Genomic DNA, 16,274 nt, shown 5'->3' on the forward strand with positions numbered 1-16,274 from the left:
AGGTAAAGGCCTGTGTTTCCTCAAGTTTTAACGCTTTAAAACATTTAGCATACGAACAAAATACCATTCTGCATCACCTTTTGAATTGTTTTATACTTCTTTATGAAATAAATGAACCGTACAATGTTAAAAATCACCGTTGGCTGTTCATTACTACAAGATCTTTTAGTGAGTATTTTGTTTTTAATTTTAAGGTTAGAGAGGGCCTGGTCCGCTGGCTGGTTTTCTCTATGACCAGGGCTGTGCTGAGGTATTGGGCTATCGGTGCGGCACTAACAGTGTTTGGATTCCTTCTGTATTTTGCACAGTACAAGTCTATCGTGAGGGAAGGGGAATGGAAAATAAATATTCAGACTGAAAGACAAAAAACTTCTGATGACACAAACTTCGACGATGCGGCAGTTGGAAGAAACGATCCTAACAAAACATATTTTCACGTGGATAAATATAATCTTATAAACGAAGTTCTTGAATTAAAAGGGTACTTTAATGGGTCAGAACAATCTAGTATTAAATCCGTTTATATAAAAGGACTTTCCAATCTTATTAATCAAGCAAAGCCTTTTATAGTATCAGATGAAAAAATAGAACATGTTTATCTTGAAAAGGACTATTTTTTCAAAGTAGACAGATCAGTAAAGGAAGTCAATTGTCGCGCAATAATTGACGGCAATGGCAACGAAACACAAAAAGCGGAAAATGTATCCAAAACAAATAAAAAGATTGGCGTTACAGCTGAAAAATACATACAGATGACTACAAATTGTTCAGTCTTTATATCAGAACGAGGCTATATCACAGATTCTTTAACAGAAGTTGAAAATAATTTTCATATTGCGTTTAGCTTGCTAATGTTCAAAGATGTTGAACAAAGTGAAAGACTATTACGAGCAATTTATAGGCCACAAAACGTATACTGTATACATGTAGATAAAAAGAGTTCAGATGATATTTTCAAGGCAATGTCAAACATTGCTAGCTGCTTCGACAATGTCTTCATTGCAAGTAAGCGTTATATTGTGAAATGGGGGACCATGACTGTTTTAAAACCGGACTTATTATGCATGAAAGAGTTATGGAACAAAAGTAAATCATGGAAATATTTTATCAATTTAACGGGACAGGAATTTCCGTTAAGAACAAATTACGAACTGGTGCAGATATTAAAAGCTTACAATGGTGCAAACGATCTGGAGGGAACCATTGAACGGTATGTTGTTTTCTGACACAACATCTATATTGATAAACTAGTCTAAAACAGTAAAGTGTGATATTATCAATAGTTAAAAATAAGTGATATTTCCAATGTAGACAGGCGAAAATGTAGATAAACTTGACAATATCGCTAATTACATCCCATCGATATTTTGGCTTTGTCATATTACGAACAGAACATAAACAGTTTCCGAAAGGCAGTAAATATCCACTTAATTTACTCTTACCATGCTCAATTTCTATAATGAATTTGTCCATCTTTCAATATAAACAAAACAATTACCTGTTAAAAGGGGTGCTTACCAAAACAATACTGTCCGAATGGCGAACAGTGCAGATCATTATCAGACTGCATCAGACTGATGTGCGAGCTGATCATGATCTACACTGGTCGCAAAGGCAGAATAAATTGTGTCCAGCATGATAAGGGTTAAACGTAAGATGTTGTCTCCTTTGGAAATCAATACTGAAAAAAGCCTTCAGTTAGCTTCTCTAAAATGCAGTGTATTACTTGTTTGTTTGTTTGTTTGTTTGTTTGTTTTGGGTTTAACACCGTTTTTAAACGGTATTTCAGTCATGTAACGGCGGGCAGTTTACCTAACCAGTGTTCCTGGATTCTATACCAGTACTAACTTGTTCTCCATAAGTAACTGTAAACTTCCCCACATGAATTATCAGAGGTGAAGAACGAATGATTTATGACACAATGTCTTTTATCAAACCGTCACAGAGAACATACGCCCCGCCCGGGGATCGAACTCCTGACCCCGCGATCTGTAGACCGACGCTCTCCCTACTGAGCTAAGCGGGCGGGCGCGTGTATTACTTGTATAAATTGTATAAATTCCATTAGAAATAGAACATAATTTAACGCCCCATCTAAGTAAAAAAACCAGTTATTTAAACCCATGAATAATAACGCACGATTTGATGATGGATGGTTTGGGACATTTCGTTATGTCGCGTAGGTGTGCACGCGGCTTTTTACCATATTTCGTTGACAGAACGAAATATTTTTTATTTCACGTTGGTGTGCTAACCATTAATTGTAACAAAGATTTTATTTTAATGTGTTGGCGTCAGAGCGAAATAAAATGTTTCATTATGTCGCGTTGGCATGCGCATGGCTAAGCAGCACATTTCGTTGTTTCGGCATGGAGCGTCCACCATCAAGAGACAATGAACATTTTATTTCATCTTGGCACGTACGGCAACACGTCGAAACGAACTCTTTGTTGTCGTCGCGAGTACTAACGCAAAACAATGAAACATTTCATTTTGTCTCGACGTTCTCGCCGACCTAAACGGTTTGCTGATGACGCGCTCGCCAGCATAATATTATAGGATTCTTTCACTGGTTGTATGTGCAGATGGGAATATCTGGCCTCGAGTGTAACTGTTTAGGCGGTAACGAGGCTCCTTGCCGAGTTACCGCCTAAACAGTTACCCGAGAGCCGGGTATTTCCATCTGCACCTATAACCAGTGACAGAATCTTTTTCTTGCATACCGATTTCAAGAAAAATAATAAAAATAAAATCAATCGAACGGCTTTCTTTTTAGAACTATTTCTTATATCAGTGTATTTAAACAAAGCGCGGGAAACCAACGTCCGTAAACAGGAAAGACGTCATGACGTTTCAAAACAAATAACAATGTTTAGTTCCGGTTTTGTTTTATCAGTTGCAGCGTTACGTTATGAATTTTTGATAAAATAACGTGATTTGAATCGAGAAATATGCTATCGGGAACCAATAGGAACTGTCAAGGTATTGAATTTGTATTCCGTTTTTTAAATAAAATATAAATTACTACATAAATCTTCTACATATATGTAGTTCGTCATACGTCATTTACAGCACGAGAGTCATCCGGTGTAAGATGGATGTTTCCAGCACCGGTAAAAATACCGGAAATCCCCGTCTGGTATGCAAGAAAAAAAACGTATCGCTCTGTTGCGTTCTATGTTTCGTTACTGTCGCTGTTGTAAATTCGTTGTGTGCGCACCAAAACGACACGCAAAATTACATTATGGTGCGTTTGCGCATGCGTCACAAGAAAATGTGGTACATAAACCGCACATGCAAACGCGACATAATGAAATAGATTAAAACAGTCACCATACGTTTTGTCACAACATAAATATAAGGTGCCTGGAAATGTGCGATGATTTGTCTTACATGCCTGTAGCAACTCTGCAAGTTATCAGCTAATGATTAATTATTTTATTTTTAAAAATGAAAAGCGGCAGTTAGAGTCAGCATATGATTGCTATGAAATTTATTTAATGGGTTCATATTTGGTGTCAGTAAACTGTGTATAAAAAGACAGGAATTGTATTAGACATTTCTTGATCCCAGCATCCTTTGTAAGGTTAGGAATGCCGGATATTAGCCAAATGCTGACTGCAAAGTGTTTTAATGTCAAATATTGACTGCTGCATGGAAATTGTCGTATTGTAAAAGCTGTGTAAACTGTAAAATATGGTTCAATTAGTGTTGAATGTTTGTTGATATGTGCTTATAAAATATAGTGTTGAACAGATCAGTGGATGAATGCATCCTTTGCATAGTCGTTGGCTCTTGTTATGTAACTTTAACGCTTTAAAAGTATTTTTTCTATAAAGTCTGGAGCAAACAGTTCCGTCCAATGTAAACATTACCGTTGAAATATGGTACCGTTTTAAATCAAATATATATCCAAATAAATGGAAGTTATATCCATCAGTTTAAGAGGTACAGATCCTGAGCTAAAACAAATTAAGAATTTGAAATTAATAGTATTAGATAATCAACATTTCGCTTTTGACATTTTTCATATAAAATTTGAAATATTTAGCAATTAGAATGACATATTTGGTATTTAGTAGCATTTCTTACTATATATTTGGCATTTAACATTCAAATAAGTATGTCAGATACTTACATATGCATCGAAAGACATTAAAAATATATCTCCAAAGTAGTTATGTTTCATTATGTAACAAAATGTTTTGTTTTTCATTTATGAAACACATCTACAGTAGAATATATGTAATATCAAGGATTTATTTTATGCTAAATAATGAAATACTGTATTCTATCAGTTAAATATTTTCATATCTCATCACTCACACTGAAAATATGAAATCTATATTTTCACACTGTGAGAGATATAGCTTAGCCCCCTCATTACATTGTTTATGAATTTTAAATTATTTGCTTAAAACAGGATGAAAATTGTAGCCGCACTTTGTTCTTTATAGTATATTTCTCGATTCAAATTATTTTATTTAAAGAGAATTTCATACCGTTAGGCAGCAAAAAATAAAACAAAATGGAACTTTATGTTGCATGCGTCTTTGTAACGTCACAGCACGTCTGACGTCATGTCTGTTTACGTGCGTCTGTTTCCCGCGCTGAGTTTAAAATAGTTGCAAAATGCACATCTCAGCGTAATTGGGCATAAAATAAAAAGAAAATGTGTTTGTTTTTCGTGAATATGGAATATATCTCACCTCGAAGTGAGAAAAGTTTCACATTTTCACTCGCGCTACGCGCTCGTGAAAATATTTGAAATTTTCTCACTTCGAGGTGAGATATATTCCATATTCACGAAAAACAAACAAATATCCTCTATTTAAATCATTGGTTACATAAGTCTATACAAGCAGATGTCGACAAAGATTGAAATCGTAGTAGCCTTTCGTTAAATCATCCGGGAGAAATAATGCTAAAACGATGGGTTTTTAAAACAAAAACATGTAAATATGACATGCCCAGAAGACAGCACCCTTGGGAAAGGGTTAGTTTCATATTGTATATAGGATGAAGTCTTGTTAACAGACAGTAAACTCGCAGAACATTAAAGGGAAAAGCAATGTTAATTCCGTCTGCTAAGAGGTTTTACAAAATCATTTAGAGAAGTGAAAGAATTTTCAAAATCGTCTTAAAATGAGAAAGTTACGAGCATTTAAAATGACGGCCATTTTTGTTTCCATGACAGCAGAAAACAAAATATCAAAATTCCAGATACATAATTGAACTTTTTTTTTTTGTTTTTGTTTTTTTTTTTTTTTTGTTTCCGTAAAATAATTTCTCTACTTTTTCCGCTTATAATGAACAAAATTACCATGTTTTACACTCCAGAAACACATGAAATTTAACCAATAATCAAGGCCTTCGCGTTGTTTATCGTCTGATTTATCACGGTGCAGAGTTCAGATGCGTAAGAATTGGTTAAATACTGAAGCATCTGAACGATGAGCCGTGGTAAATTAGACGATAAATCACAAGAAGGCCTTGATTGTTTTCATTCTGACATGCTCATTGATATATTTTAATAAATATTATACTGGACTTGATTTACGCGAGGAGTAATGTATCGGACGTCATGCGGCAATTTTACGTCATAATTGACGTCATAATGCTCCCTTACCGGTCCGCGCGTCAACCATTGTTTATCGCAGAATATACAGAGCTTGATTTTCTTCTTTGTTTAACTGGAAAGCAAATCGAGCCATGTTAGAATAATCTATTAATTGCTTAATAAAGAATTCAACAGTGTGTAAATGACGTCATAAAACATTAAGATTGCTGCTTCAATGATCAACCATTTTCTTATCTTTTTCAATAGTGGTCCGATTTTAAAACTTCTTTCAGCGTTATGAAAGGCTTGAGAATGACTTTCATATAAAATTGATATATTGTTAGGCATTCCTTGCCCTTTAAACAGAGGCATTCATAATTCTAGTACATTTCCCGAAATCCTTACCTTAAAGTTCTCAAATAATTACTAAGTGTTTGTTTTGATTTACTGATGTACAACAGTTTAATATCTTTTTTTAACATTTGTTGACTGTTAGGTTATATAAATTCTACGTAATTCAATTCAGCTAAGGAAATTTAATATACTGTTGTGTGAGCAAAAGGTCCTGGATAAAAAAAACATTGGTTAAGTTATGGCAGCCAGAGCTAAGTTCGGCCAAATTGCATGGAGCAGTCATGTTTTGGATTGTTCTACATTGGTTTTCATGTAAAAAGTATGACACTCTAACTGAACAGTGTATTCTCACTTTATCAATGTCTGTTATTTAAAATAGAACTTCAACCGGTCCAGACCACACTGGGATTTTGGTTTAGAAGACTTTGTCGCAGATATTTATTCTTCATGTAATAAAGGACTTCCAAAAATGTATGAAAACCTAATAACATTCAAAATATTACATGATTTAATTACTCCATACTAACAAGATTACGTTTTTAGATCCAAATCAAATGAAAGCCTACTCGGGTATAGTCACAAGAAGTCCAAATATAGATGGTCCCAATCTTTCTTCCTTTCCTCGTGCCCTTCCTCAATAGCATCGTGATTTTATTTAATGTACAGTGTTACAGTGTGTATGAGAAGCATTCTATTTAAGTCGCATGCTAGATAAAAATGTTCTCGTATGGAAAGAGACATTGAAAAGTGAAAATGAGTAATTGCTGTGCGTTGTATTTAAGTTTACCTTACTTACAGAAAAGCTAATACCTCTTTTTATACGGGACGTATTATGGGAACGCCCCTGGCGGGCGGATGGGCGGGCGGCGTCCACAGACCTTGTCCGGAGCATATCTTCTACATGCATGGAGGGATTTTGATGAAACTTGGCACAGTTGTTCACCATCATGAGACGGAGTGTCATGCGCAAGAACCAGGACCCTGGCCTAAGGTCAAGGTCACACTTAGAGGTCAAAGGTCAAATTCAAGAATGACTTTGTCCGGAGCATATCTTCTTCATGCATGGAGGGATTTTGATGAAAGTTGGCACAATTGTTCATCATCATGAGACGGAGTGTCATACACAAAATCCAGGTCCCTGGGTCTAAGGTCAAGGTCACACTTAGAGGCCAAAGGATACAAGAATGAAAAATCCAAGAATGACTTTGTCCGGAGCATATCTTCTTCATGCATGGAAGGATTTTGATGTTGCTTGGCACAGTTGTTCACCATAATGAGAGGGAGTGTCATGCACAAGGACCAGGTCCCTAGGTCTAAGGTCAAGGTCACACTTAGAGGTCAAAGGATACAAGAATGAAAACTTTGTCCGGAGCATATCTTCTTCATGCATGAAAGGACTTTGATGTAGCTTAGCACAATTGTTCACCATCATGAGACGGAGTGTCTTTCGCAAGAACCAGGTCCCTAGGGCTAAAGTCAAGGTCACACTTAGAGGTCAAGGATACAAGAATGAAAACTTTGTCCGGAGCATTTCTTCTTCATGCATTGAGGGATTTTGATACAACTTGGCAGAAATGTTCACAAGCATGAGACGGAGTGTCATGCGCAAGAACCAGGTCTCTAGGTCTAAGGTCAAGGTCACACTTAGAGGCCAAAGGTCAGATACAAGAATGACTTTGTCCGGAGCATTTCTACTTCATGGATGGAGGGATTTTGATGTAACTTGGCACAATTGTACACCATCATGAGACGGAGTGTCATGCACTGGTCCCTTCTTTTGAATTACTTCCCTTTGCTGTTACTATAAATAGCTTATATTGTAACTTTTCCATTACAAGTCGTAGGGAAAAATCAAGACCACTTTTCTGTAGTACAACATGCATGTTACATCCAATTCTGAGGTGTATTTTGAGCTTTCTCTACCTGGTAAGGATTTTTGTGTGGACTTGTAATTTTTTTTTCTCTCTTTAAAGATTAACTTCCCTTAGTTGTTACTATAAATAACTTACATTGTAACTTTTTTATAATTGACCGTAGGGAAAAACCAAGACCACTTTTCTGAGGTACAAAATTGATGTTACGTTCAAATTTTGGGTGTATTTTAAGGTATCTCTACCTGGTAAGGATTTTTTTGTGGATTTACAATAATTTCTGGAAAAAAACATTGTAAACAACTAGAAAATTAAAATTCCATTTGCAAATACAGGTGCTAGTGTAAAGAAATTTGCTTTGACGGGCGTATATTGTGACATTCTGGCACCCTTGTTTAATTCTATATTATTATTGTTATTGTAGTTCTTTATTGGAATATAAGTCTCAGAAGATCTGAAAGCCGGATTTAGTGGTTTACTGAAACATTCATGTTACGAGCGGACGTAAAACGTTCCTTTTCATATCAAAGATTATTTAACCAATGTTTTACAATAAAATTCCTCTATAATTTGAAATAGCATCCCTACATTTAGATTGTTTTTGACATTTTTTTTGTTTTTCTTATCCAGAAAAGAATAAGTATTTGATCCTTTTTACGATGTAAAATATCTAATGCTACTTTTTGTCTATTTCTTTTCTAGTGCCAATAAAGACAGATGGACGGCTGCGGGAACCCCACCGCACGGGATTGTTCCAGTAAAAGGATCTGTTCATATAGTAGCAAGCAGAGGCTATGTTGATTTTGTTTTACATGATCAAAGAGCATATGACTTTTTAAATTGGACAAGTCACACCTTAGTGCCTGATGAAACTTTTTTTGCATCTTTAAACCATAATCCAAGTTTAGGAGTACCAGGATCCTATAAAGGTTAACTATTTTAAATATTTTAACACATAATATAAGATTTGCATGTAGAGTACCTTGTTATACCAGGCAAGTAGGCGATTATTGATAAAAATGAACAACATATTATTTCGTCAAGATCCTACTGACTAAATATTGCCAGCTAATTATTTCGTCAAGAACCTACTGACTAAATATTGCCTTCTAATGATTTCGTCAAGAACCTACTGGCTAAATATTGCCTTCTAATGATTTCGTCAAGAACCTACTGACTAAATATTGCAAGCTAATTATTTCGTCAAGAACCTACTGTCTAAATATTGCCAGCTATAGATCAACTTTATGCATTGAGGCGTGTCTGCACTTTTAACTCATAACAATACTTCCACGGGTGGTAAACGCGCAATCCAGTTCCCACTGGGTATACGCTTAAAATGGGTTGCTCGACGTCCGGTGCTGGTATTGCGCATCAATATATACAAAATCGAGGTAGGTGGGTTTTTGTTTTTGTAAATAATGACATATTTACGAGTGTTTTGGAAAAAAAGCAAAATGCTATTCGACACAAAAATGAATAAAGATCGTATGTGTGAAATATCAACTTATCAATTTAAGAATCAGCCTTGTTATCACGAAAACTCTGCTGGCTCGAACTGTCAAAAAAGTATGGAATCATGAATAATGCGAATTTTCTAACTCTTGAGCCTTCTATCTGGAAATGTGACGCTTCTAATAATCAAACACGTGTAAATCAGTCATGAATATTACATACTCTTGAATGAAATGTTTATTGGGGAGTGGGGTGGGGGAGATTGGCAAAAAATAATCGGGAATGAGGTTGCGCCCTGGGAATGGAGTTGCGCGTATAGATTATATACATTATGATGTGTACGAGCAACTCCATTCCCGATGCGCAACACCACCAGATTATTTTTTGTCAATTATGTCCCCGTAAGCAGGATTTGAAGAAAATTATTTTGATATTCGTTACTTTATAACAGTTGGGTTATCATAAAAAGCACCAGATGTCCTCAGATAAGGCATATGAGACCAGAAACTGCCATTTTGTTTTATTTCATACTTTTTCACGTTTAGTTTTTGTGATAATAGAGCCAAATCATAAATTACAAACCAGATATTTTATATATATAGATGATGTATTATCATATTTGTGTCGAATAGCATTTTGCTTTTTTCCAAAAAAAATATTCTTGTCTCATACTAAGCAAAATCATAACTTCACATACCTCAATTTCGTCCTTTTTTACGCGCAACACCAGCACCGGATGTCACGCCACCCATTTTAAGCGTATTCCCAGCGGGAATTGGATTGCGCGTTTACCACCCGTGACTTCGGTAAACACCGAGGATAGCGGATTAGTCACGCCTCAGTAATTGACGTTGAATTATAATTATTTTGTCAAGAACCGACTGACTAAATATTGCCAGCTACTGTACATGTGATTCTATTATTATGCATTCCTGACGTTATAACGCTTTTCGGCCGTTCAAAATCGATGTAAAACAAGGTGTGGAATTTTGAACCATGACGTCATGACGTTTTAAAGGCGAAAACTAGAACAAAACTTAGTGTTCACTTCCAGTCAAATGACCCTTTCGGACATAACAAGATAAAATACATGTATTTTCTCATCATTATCATATTATAAAAGAACATATCGTCAATCAACAGTTAATAAATATAGTACAAAATATAACGACCTCAGATGTGTTTTCTTGTGTTACATGTATAATCCAATGAACTAATTGTTCAGGTGTGAACAATCATATAAAAGTTATTGAATATTTGTGCCGACAGAATCAGAATTTCTCAACCAAAGAAATAATAAACGAAGTGCACGTACCAATTTTCTAACGCTAAAAATAGCAGTAACTTCTCAAAGATATTTTTGAAAATTACTCACGGTACTTTCACCAAAATGTGTTTAATATCATTTAAATCTAAAACTGTTAATTTAAAACTTTATATATAATAAGACATCGATCTGAGTTTTAAAAAAGCAGCAGAGTTCATCAAGCTGCGAGAAAACTTAGATATTAGAGTAGATATTTATTTTTTTGCAAAAATATGTTCCTTTTACTCAGATATAGCCTGACAAAAACATTGCTTTATGTCTGTTATGACTTTTCCCTTCCAATAAAAGTCGCTTGTTTGTTAATGAAGGTTTTAATGTGTATTTTTGTAATTTTTGAATAATGTTAATTGGGTATAATTCATATGAGCCATGCCATGAGAAAACCAACATAGTGGCTTTGCGACCAGCATGGATCCAGAAGAGCCTGCGCATCCACGCAGTCTGGTCAGGATCCATGCTGTTCGCTAACGGTTTCTCTACTTGCAACAGGCTTTGAAAGCGAACAGCAAGGACTGCGGATGCGCAGGCTGGTCTGGATCCATGCTGGTCGCAAAGGCACTATGTTGGTTTTCTCATGGCGCGGCTCATATGATAGTTCTGTTCGATGCTACTGAATAGTCAGTATTTTACTGATAACATATGCATGTAATTGTTAAAGCTTGTATTAAATTTCATAAATGTGTTGTAAGTAATTTTTGATATATTAGCAAAGTACAAAGTACTGGATCAGAAAATGTGTTATGTATCCACGTGATAAACGTGCGCAGTTTAGATTCATTAAGAATTCAGAAACATTGCAACTGTTTTAGCCTTTCTAAAATTGACTGGTCTATCATTCAATTTGGACAGTACCATTTATTATTCAGAACACATGCCGCCAGCAGGCTACAGGTTAGGAGAAATGTCTACTATTTTCAAGTTTGATATCTAAGAGGTAACACCCGTTTATTCTCCCCGTAACTGCATATGGAACAGTCGCACATTAATTCTTATTTTGAAAATTGATATATGTATGAGTATTTTACCTAACTGGGGAGATATTTCATTCAGTGATGTTATCCTTTTTTGCAGGCTATCCGGAGACTGACATGAAAGACAATATCAAACCATTTCTTGCACGTTTTAAGAATTGGGGAGCTGGGAAATACGACTATCCTTGCAAGGGTCAACGAGTGCGCTTCATCTGTATATTTGGAACAGGAGACCTTCCACTGCTAGCATCAAGGCGAGAACTTTTCGCGAACAAGTTTTATTTGAACTATCACCATTTTGCCTTAGACTGTCTGGAAGAGCTTAATTTTAACCTAACTAGAGACGAGTATCTCGGAAAACTTGTATTCGATCCAAGATGGTATTCAAAACTTGGATTTGTATTAAACAAAGTGGAATAAACCAGTGAGAAATAAAACAGAATGACAATAACTACGGTGACTTATTTGTAACTGATGAACATGCTTTTAAAGCATTTGCAAAGCCGCGAAGTTAAGATCTGAAAACTGGGTTGAATATATTCAATTTTATCTAAAGTGCAATATTATAGTACATGAAGAGAAGTTCGCAACGTATTGGCTTTATTAACATTTTGCCAAATATTGTTAATTAATGTTTGAACTGAAAATGATTAGTGAATAACTTAAATTTGTGCATTTTCTATCCGTTTTACAGTACCCTGGAAAAACCTAAGGATTCTTTTAAATGATACTTTTATTTTGTTTTACAGTTTTATGTGTACATTCCCTTTCCGACTGTTGATTCGTTTTATGATATGAGCCGCACCATGAGAAAACCAACATAGTTCAAGTCGCTAACAGTTTCTCTGATTGCAATAGGCTTTGAAAGCGAACAGTATGGATCCTGACGTGACTGCGCGGGTGCGCATGCTGGTCGCAAACGCACTATATTGGTTTTCTCATGGTGCGGCTCAGTTATAAAGATTTTGAGCTCAAACTTGTTGTATTTAAGTGCTCATCAAACAGCTATCTATTTACATGCACTTGGTTTTGTTTCTGTCACATTTATGAACATTTAAAGTACATATCAAATAAATAATGCTACAAAAATAACAATATGCTACATTTTTTGTGAAGGACTTATTCAAGATTATTTGCAATACCATCCGTTAAGTAACGGGTGCAAATCGCAAATAGTGACACTTTGTTTTTTAATAAAGTCTGAAGAAATTTTGTAAAGGACGGTGAAGGCCGGTGCTTTAGAAATCATGGTGCAGTATTTGACAACAGTATGGATATTGAACTGTGTCAACCCTGTGTTACGGCTGGATATGCACAACTACGCAGAATAGGTCACATCAAACGGCATCTTATCAGTGATAAGATCAAAGACCCATGTCACTAGCGTATTACCCTCATGGCTAGACCACTGTAATGCCTTATTAACTGGTATTCCAAACAGTACACCAGGACCAGAATGCTATTTTTGAAGGAACTCCATTGGTTACAAGTTTACAAGTGAAATACAGAGTACTGTACAGCCCACATCTTTAAGGCTCTACACGGTCAGTCCCCTGCCTATATAAGGGATATTATAGAAGTGTATAAGCCTGTCTGAAACCTAAGATCACAAGACAATGGCAAGACAGTGCCGCGATGTATGGAGTTTTCGTTCACTGCTCCTAAGCTCCCTCCCCGTCCAGATAAGCGAAGCTGGCACGCTGGCAATAGATTGTGCAGTGACAAGGAATCATAACTCTACGTGGTCCCATTTTTTAATTTCCTTTTTTTTTTTGAAAACTTTGTCCAGGGAATAACTTAAATACTATAAAAGGTATTAATACTTCATATACCGGTGTGAGATGGAGTGCCGCCATAAAGAACCATAACTCTATGTTTTCTCATTTTTAGAATAATCTCCTTTTTGAAAAAAAAAACCTTGTCTGGAGTATGACTCGAATACTATGTACAGTATTGTCTTTCTACTTTACAGATTCATTGAGATCAGTGAGAGTGGGTGCAATGTTAAAGAACCACAAATCTTGCTAAACAGAACCTCCGTGATTCAACAGCCCCTGACGCAGTGTTACCGGTCACCTTGATCCTTTTTTCATATAACAGCGTAGAAAACGGTACTTTATCCTAATGTCACTTAAGGATATACGGGCGTTGTTTTTTGTTGTTGTTTTTTTTCGGGATATCTGCCATTTTGAAAATGTTTCTTCGAATATTTCTTTCTAACACAATTTCTGCCCAAAATTAATACTAATTATTGAAAATGTAATTAATAATGTACAATTTAACCAAACAGATTCAAAGTAATTGCCCTATGTGAATGAGGCGTTATTAAAGTCATTGAGTGTATTTCTAAATGTGTGTAAAATTGCAAGAGTGTTAAGTAAACAGATTAAAAACATCGGCTAAAAAGCGAAGTGCTGAGACTGATGATTTGGTAAGTATTCAGACTTAAAATACGTATGAGGGTTGTTTCCTTTTATTCAGTTCAAACCTTCGAGGCATTCCCTTATGTGCTTTATACAAAGCTTCAATACTCAAATGATTTTTCTAAGTTAATTCTAGGATTCCCCAATGTAAACTGATAAACCGCAATCCCCAATTCCTGCTTCTTCTTCTTCTTCGTTCGCGACTACACTGTCAGACCAGTAGCCTCAATGAAACTTGTGGTTTTCCGCAGATCCTCAATGCCTCCGAACAGTTTCTGATGGATTGAGGTGTCTATAGGCCAAGTCGCAGCTCGCATTGAGCATTTAGCTTGTTGTGCCCTGAGCGAAGCCCGACCTGCATCACTTGTTCAGACCGATCGAGGAGATAAAAAGCATCTTCCTCAATATTTGGTCTCGTTAGTGCCTTGATGATGGTGACTTTCTCTTTGTAGCTCACAGGTGTAGTTGGTTGTTCTGACTGAGCTCCATGCTTAGCCAGTTGGTCTGCCTCTTCATTCCTGCAAGTCCACAATGGGATAGAATCCACTGAAGTGCTACTTTGCAGGTTAAACTAAGGCTCTGTATTCTCCTGGCTAGCTGTGGAGCTTTATTGTTGATCAGAACTTCCATAACAGAGAGTGCATCTGTGAGAAAGACGACTGATGAGCTTTCTTTTGCCAAGTCTTCAACCATTGAGACGGCTTTCATGAGTGCTTCAGTCTCTGCCTTGTAATTGCTGCAGTGTTTTCCTGTGGCTGCATATACTGTTTCTCTCTTGCCAGATGGGTATTTCATGAACACTCATGCTCCTTCATCTTTGATGGCACATGTGGCTGATCTATCTGTATAGACATGAGTCCATTTTTCCGGAGGATAGTCTTCATTGATCATAGCAAGAGTGAGGCTCTTCCGAATACTTTCATCCTCTGGCTTCCCGCGGTCAAGACGAGGAAGAGCAAGAGCAAGATCATTCGCTAGTGGGGTCATAATGTCATGGGCTTTTGGTGCGTGGCATTCCCTGTTTGATATTTTTCTTTGTTTTCACTACCTAGGGGAGTCGTTGGTTTGTTTAGCTAAATTTTTAACTCTCGATTGAGTTTCTTTGCCTCGTGAATGAAGCTGCTACGTTTGAGCCGAGCTTTGGTGTAGCCTTCCAACTTGGCTTCCATGGTATGGTCTTGAAGGAGGGCCTTTGCATGTCTCCTGTCTTGTAACGGCTGTGTACCTGTAAGCTTCTCCATGAAGGAGATAGGGGTAAACTTTGTAGCACCTCTCATGATCCACAATGCTTGGTTTTGAACCTTGTCTAGAGCCTGTTGGTTAGATTTGGTAGTAGTGGACCAGGCGGTTGAGCTATATTCTAAATGTGGTCTCACTGTTCCCTGATTTACTGTCTTCAGTATTTGCTCATTTGCTCCCGACGTTGTTCCAGCAAGTTTACGGATCATGGCAAGCTTCCTATGGGGGTAGGAAAGTATTACCACACGGGATATTTAAACATCGATATACATGGATAAACCTGTGCATAAAAGAGCAATAGTCTGATTGCAAATCAGTGCTTAACCAATCTTAGATTATTTCAATATATGCTTAAAGATGCAGCATTTTTGCTTTTTATTTCAAGCATACTATTACTTACTAATTATACCTTAGCACTTCGACTGTGAAACTAGAAAACATTGTCATTAGCGCTATTTTAATAAGGCTGTGGAGTAAAAGCAGAAAAAAATGGAATCCTCTTAACAAAATGTGAGAGAAACACTGTCTGAACAACCAATCTTAATTAAAAGACCGTTGCACGAGAAGGAAATATTTTTAGTTCTTACGTCAATTCAAAAGTAATCTGTTCATCTAAATTGACGGTAATGCCAAGTCAAATTAGGCGTTCGTACGTATTAGTTTATAACTTGCCCAAAGAGGCTATCCGTAAATCACAATTGAAATCAAAGCCTCGAAATGTCTGATGGTTGCGGGGTTTTGGTAGATTTATTTTCTGAATGAGAAATAAATACAAATTTAATGTGCCTCATATCTAAGATGAACTCTGCCTGACCCAGCTTGTGATGTAACCATAGGCTGGAATACATTATCATTGATAGATCTTATATAATCTAAATGGTCAGTGTGAGTGGATACAGGTTGAATAAGAACTGCTTGTTCATTGATATTTTATCCGCATTGTTCATGGATGGGACTATTTTGTGTAGCACATGAACATCTTTTGGATGTGATTCGGAATGAAATAAAGATGCTATGATTGTCAGAAATAAACTTTAACTTTGGTGGTGGAATAAACCCGCAACTAAAAATACA

The 16,274-nt window shown here is 36.3% G+C and overlaps 1 protein-coding gene across 1 annotated transcript in view; it reads left to right on the forward strand.

Moving 5' to 3' along the window:
* Positions 1–12,633, forward strand: part of LOC123551880 (beta-1,3-galactosyl-O-glycosyl-glycoprotein beta-1,6-N-acetylglucosaminyltransferase-like) — a 54,692-nt gene extending 42,059 nt beyond the window's left edge. The window contains exons 2-4 of the mRNA XM_045341141.2: positions 195–1,210; positions 8,488–8,714; positions 11,639–12,633. Coding sequence (XP_045197076.1) covers positions 195–1,210; positions 8,488–8,714; positions 11,639–11,958 — 1,563 coding nt within the window. The 3' untranslated portion in view covers positions 11,959–12,633. The remainder of the gene's footprint in view (positions 1–194; positions 1,211–8,487; positions 8,715–11,638) is intronic.
* Positions 12,634–16,274: the final 3,641 nt, after the last annotated feature.

This window comes from Mercenaria mercenaria, chromosome 4, assembly GCF_021730395.1.
Source record: "Mercenaria mercenaria strain notata chromosome 4, MADL_Memer_1, whole genome shotgun sequence".
Classification (NCBI taxonomy): domain Eukaryota; kingdom Metazoa; phylum Mollusca; class Bivalvia; order Venerida; family Veneridae; genus Mercenaria; species Mercenaria mercenaria.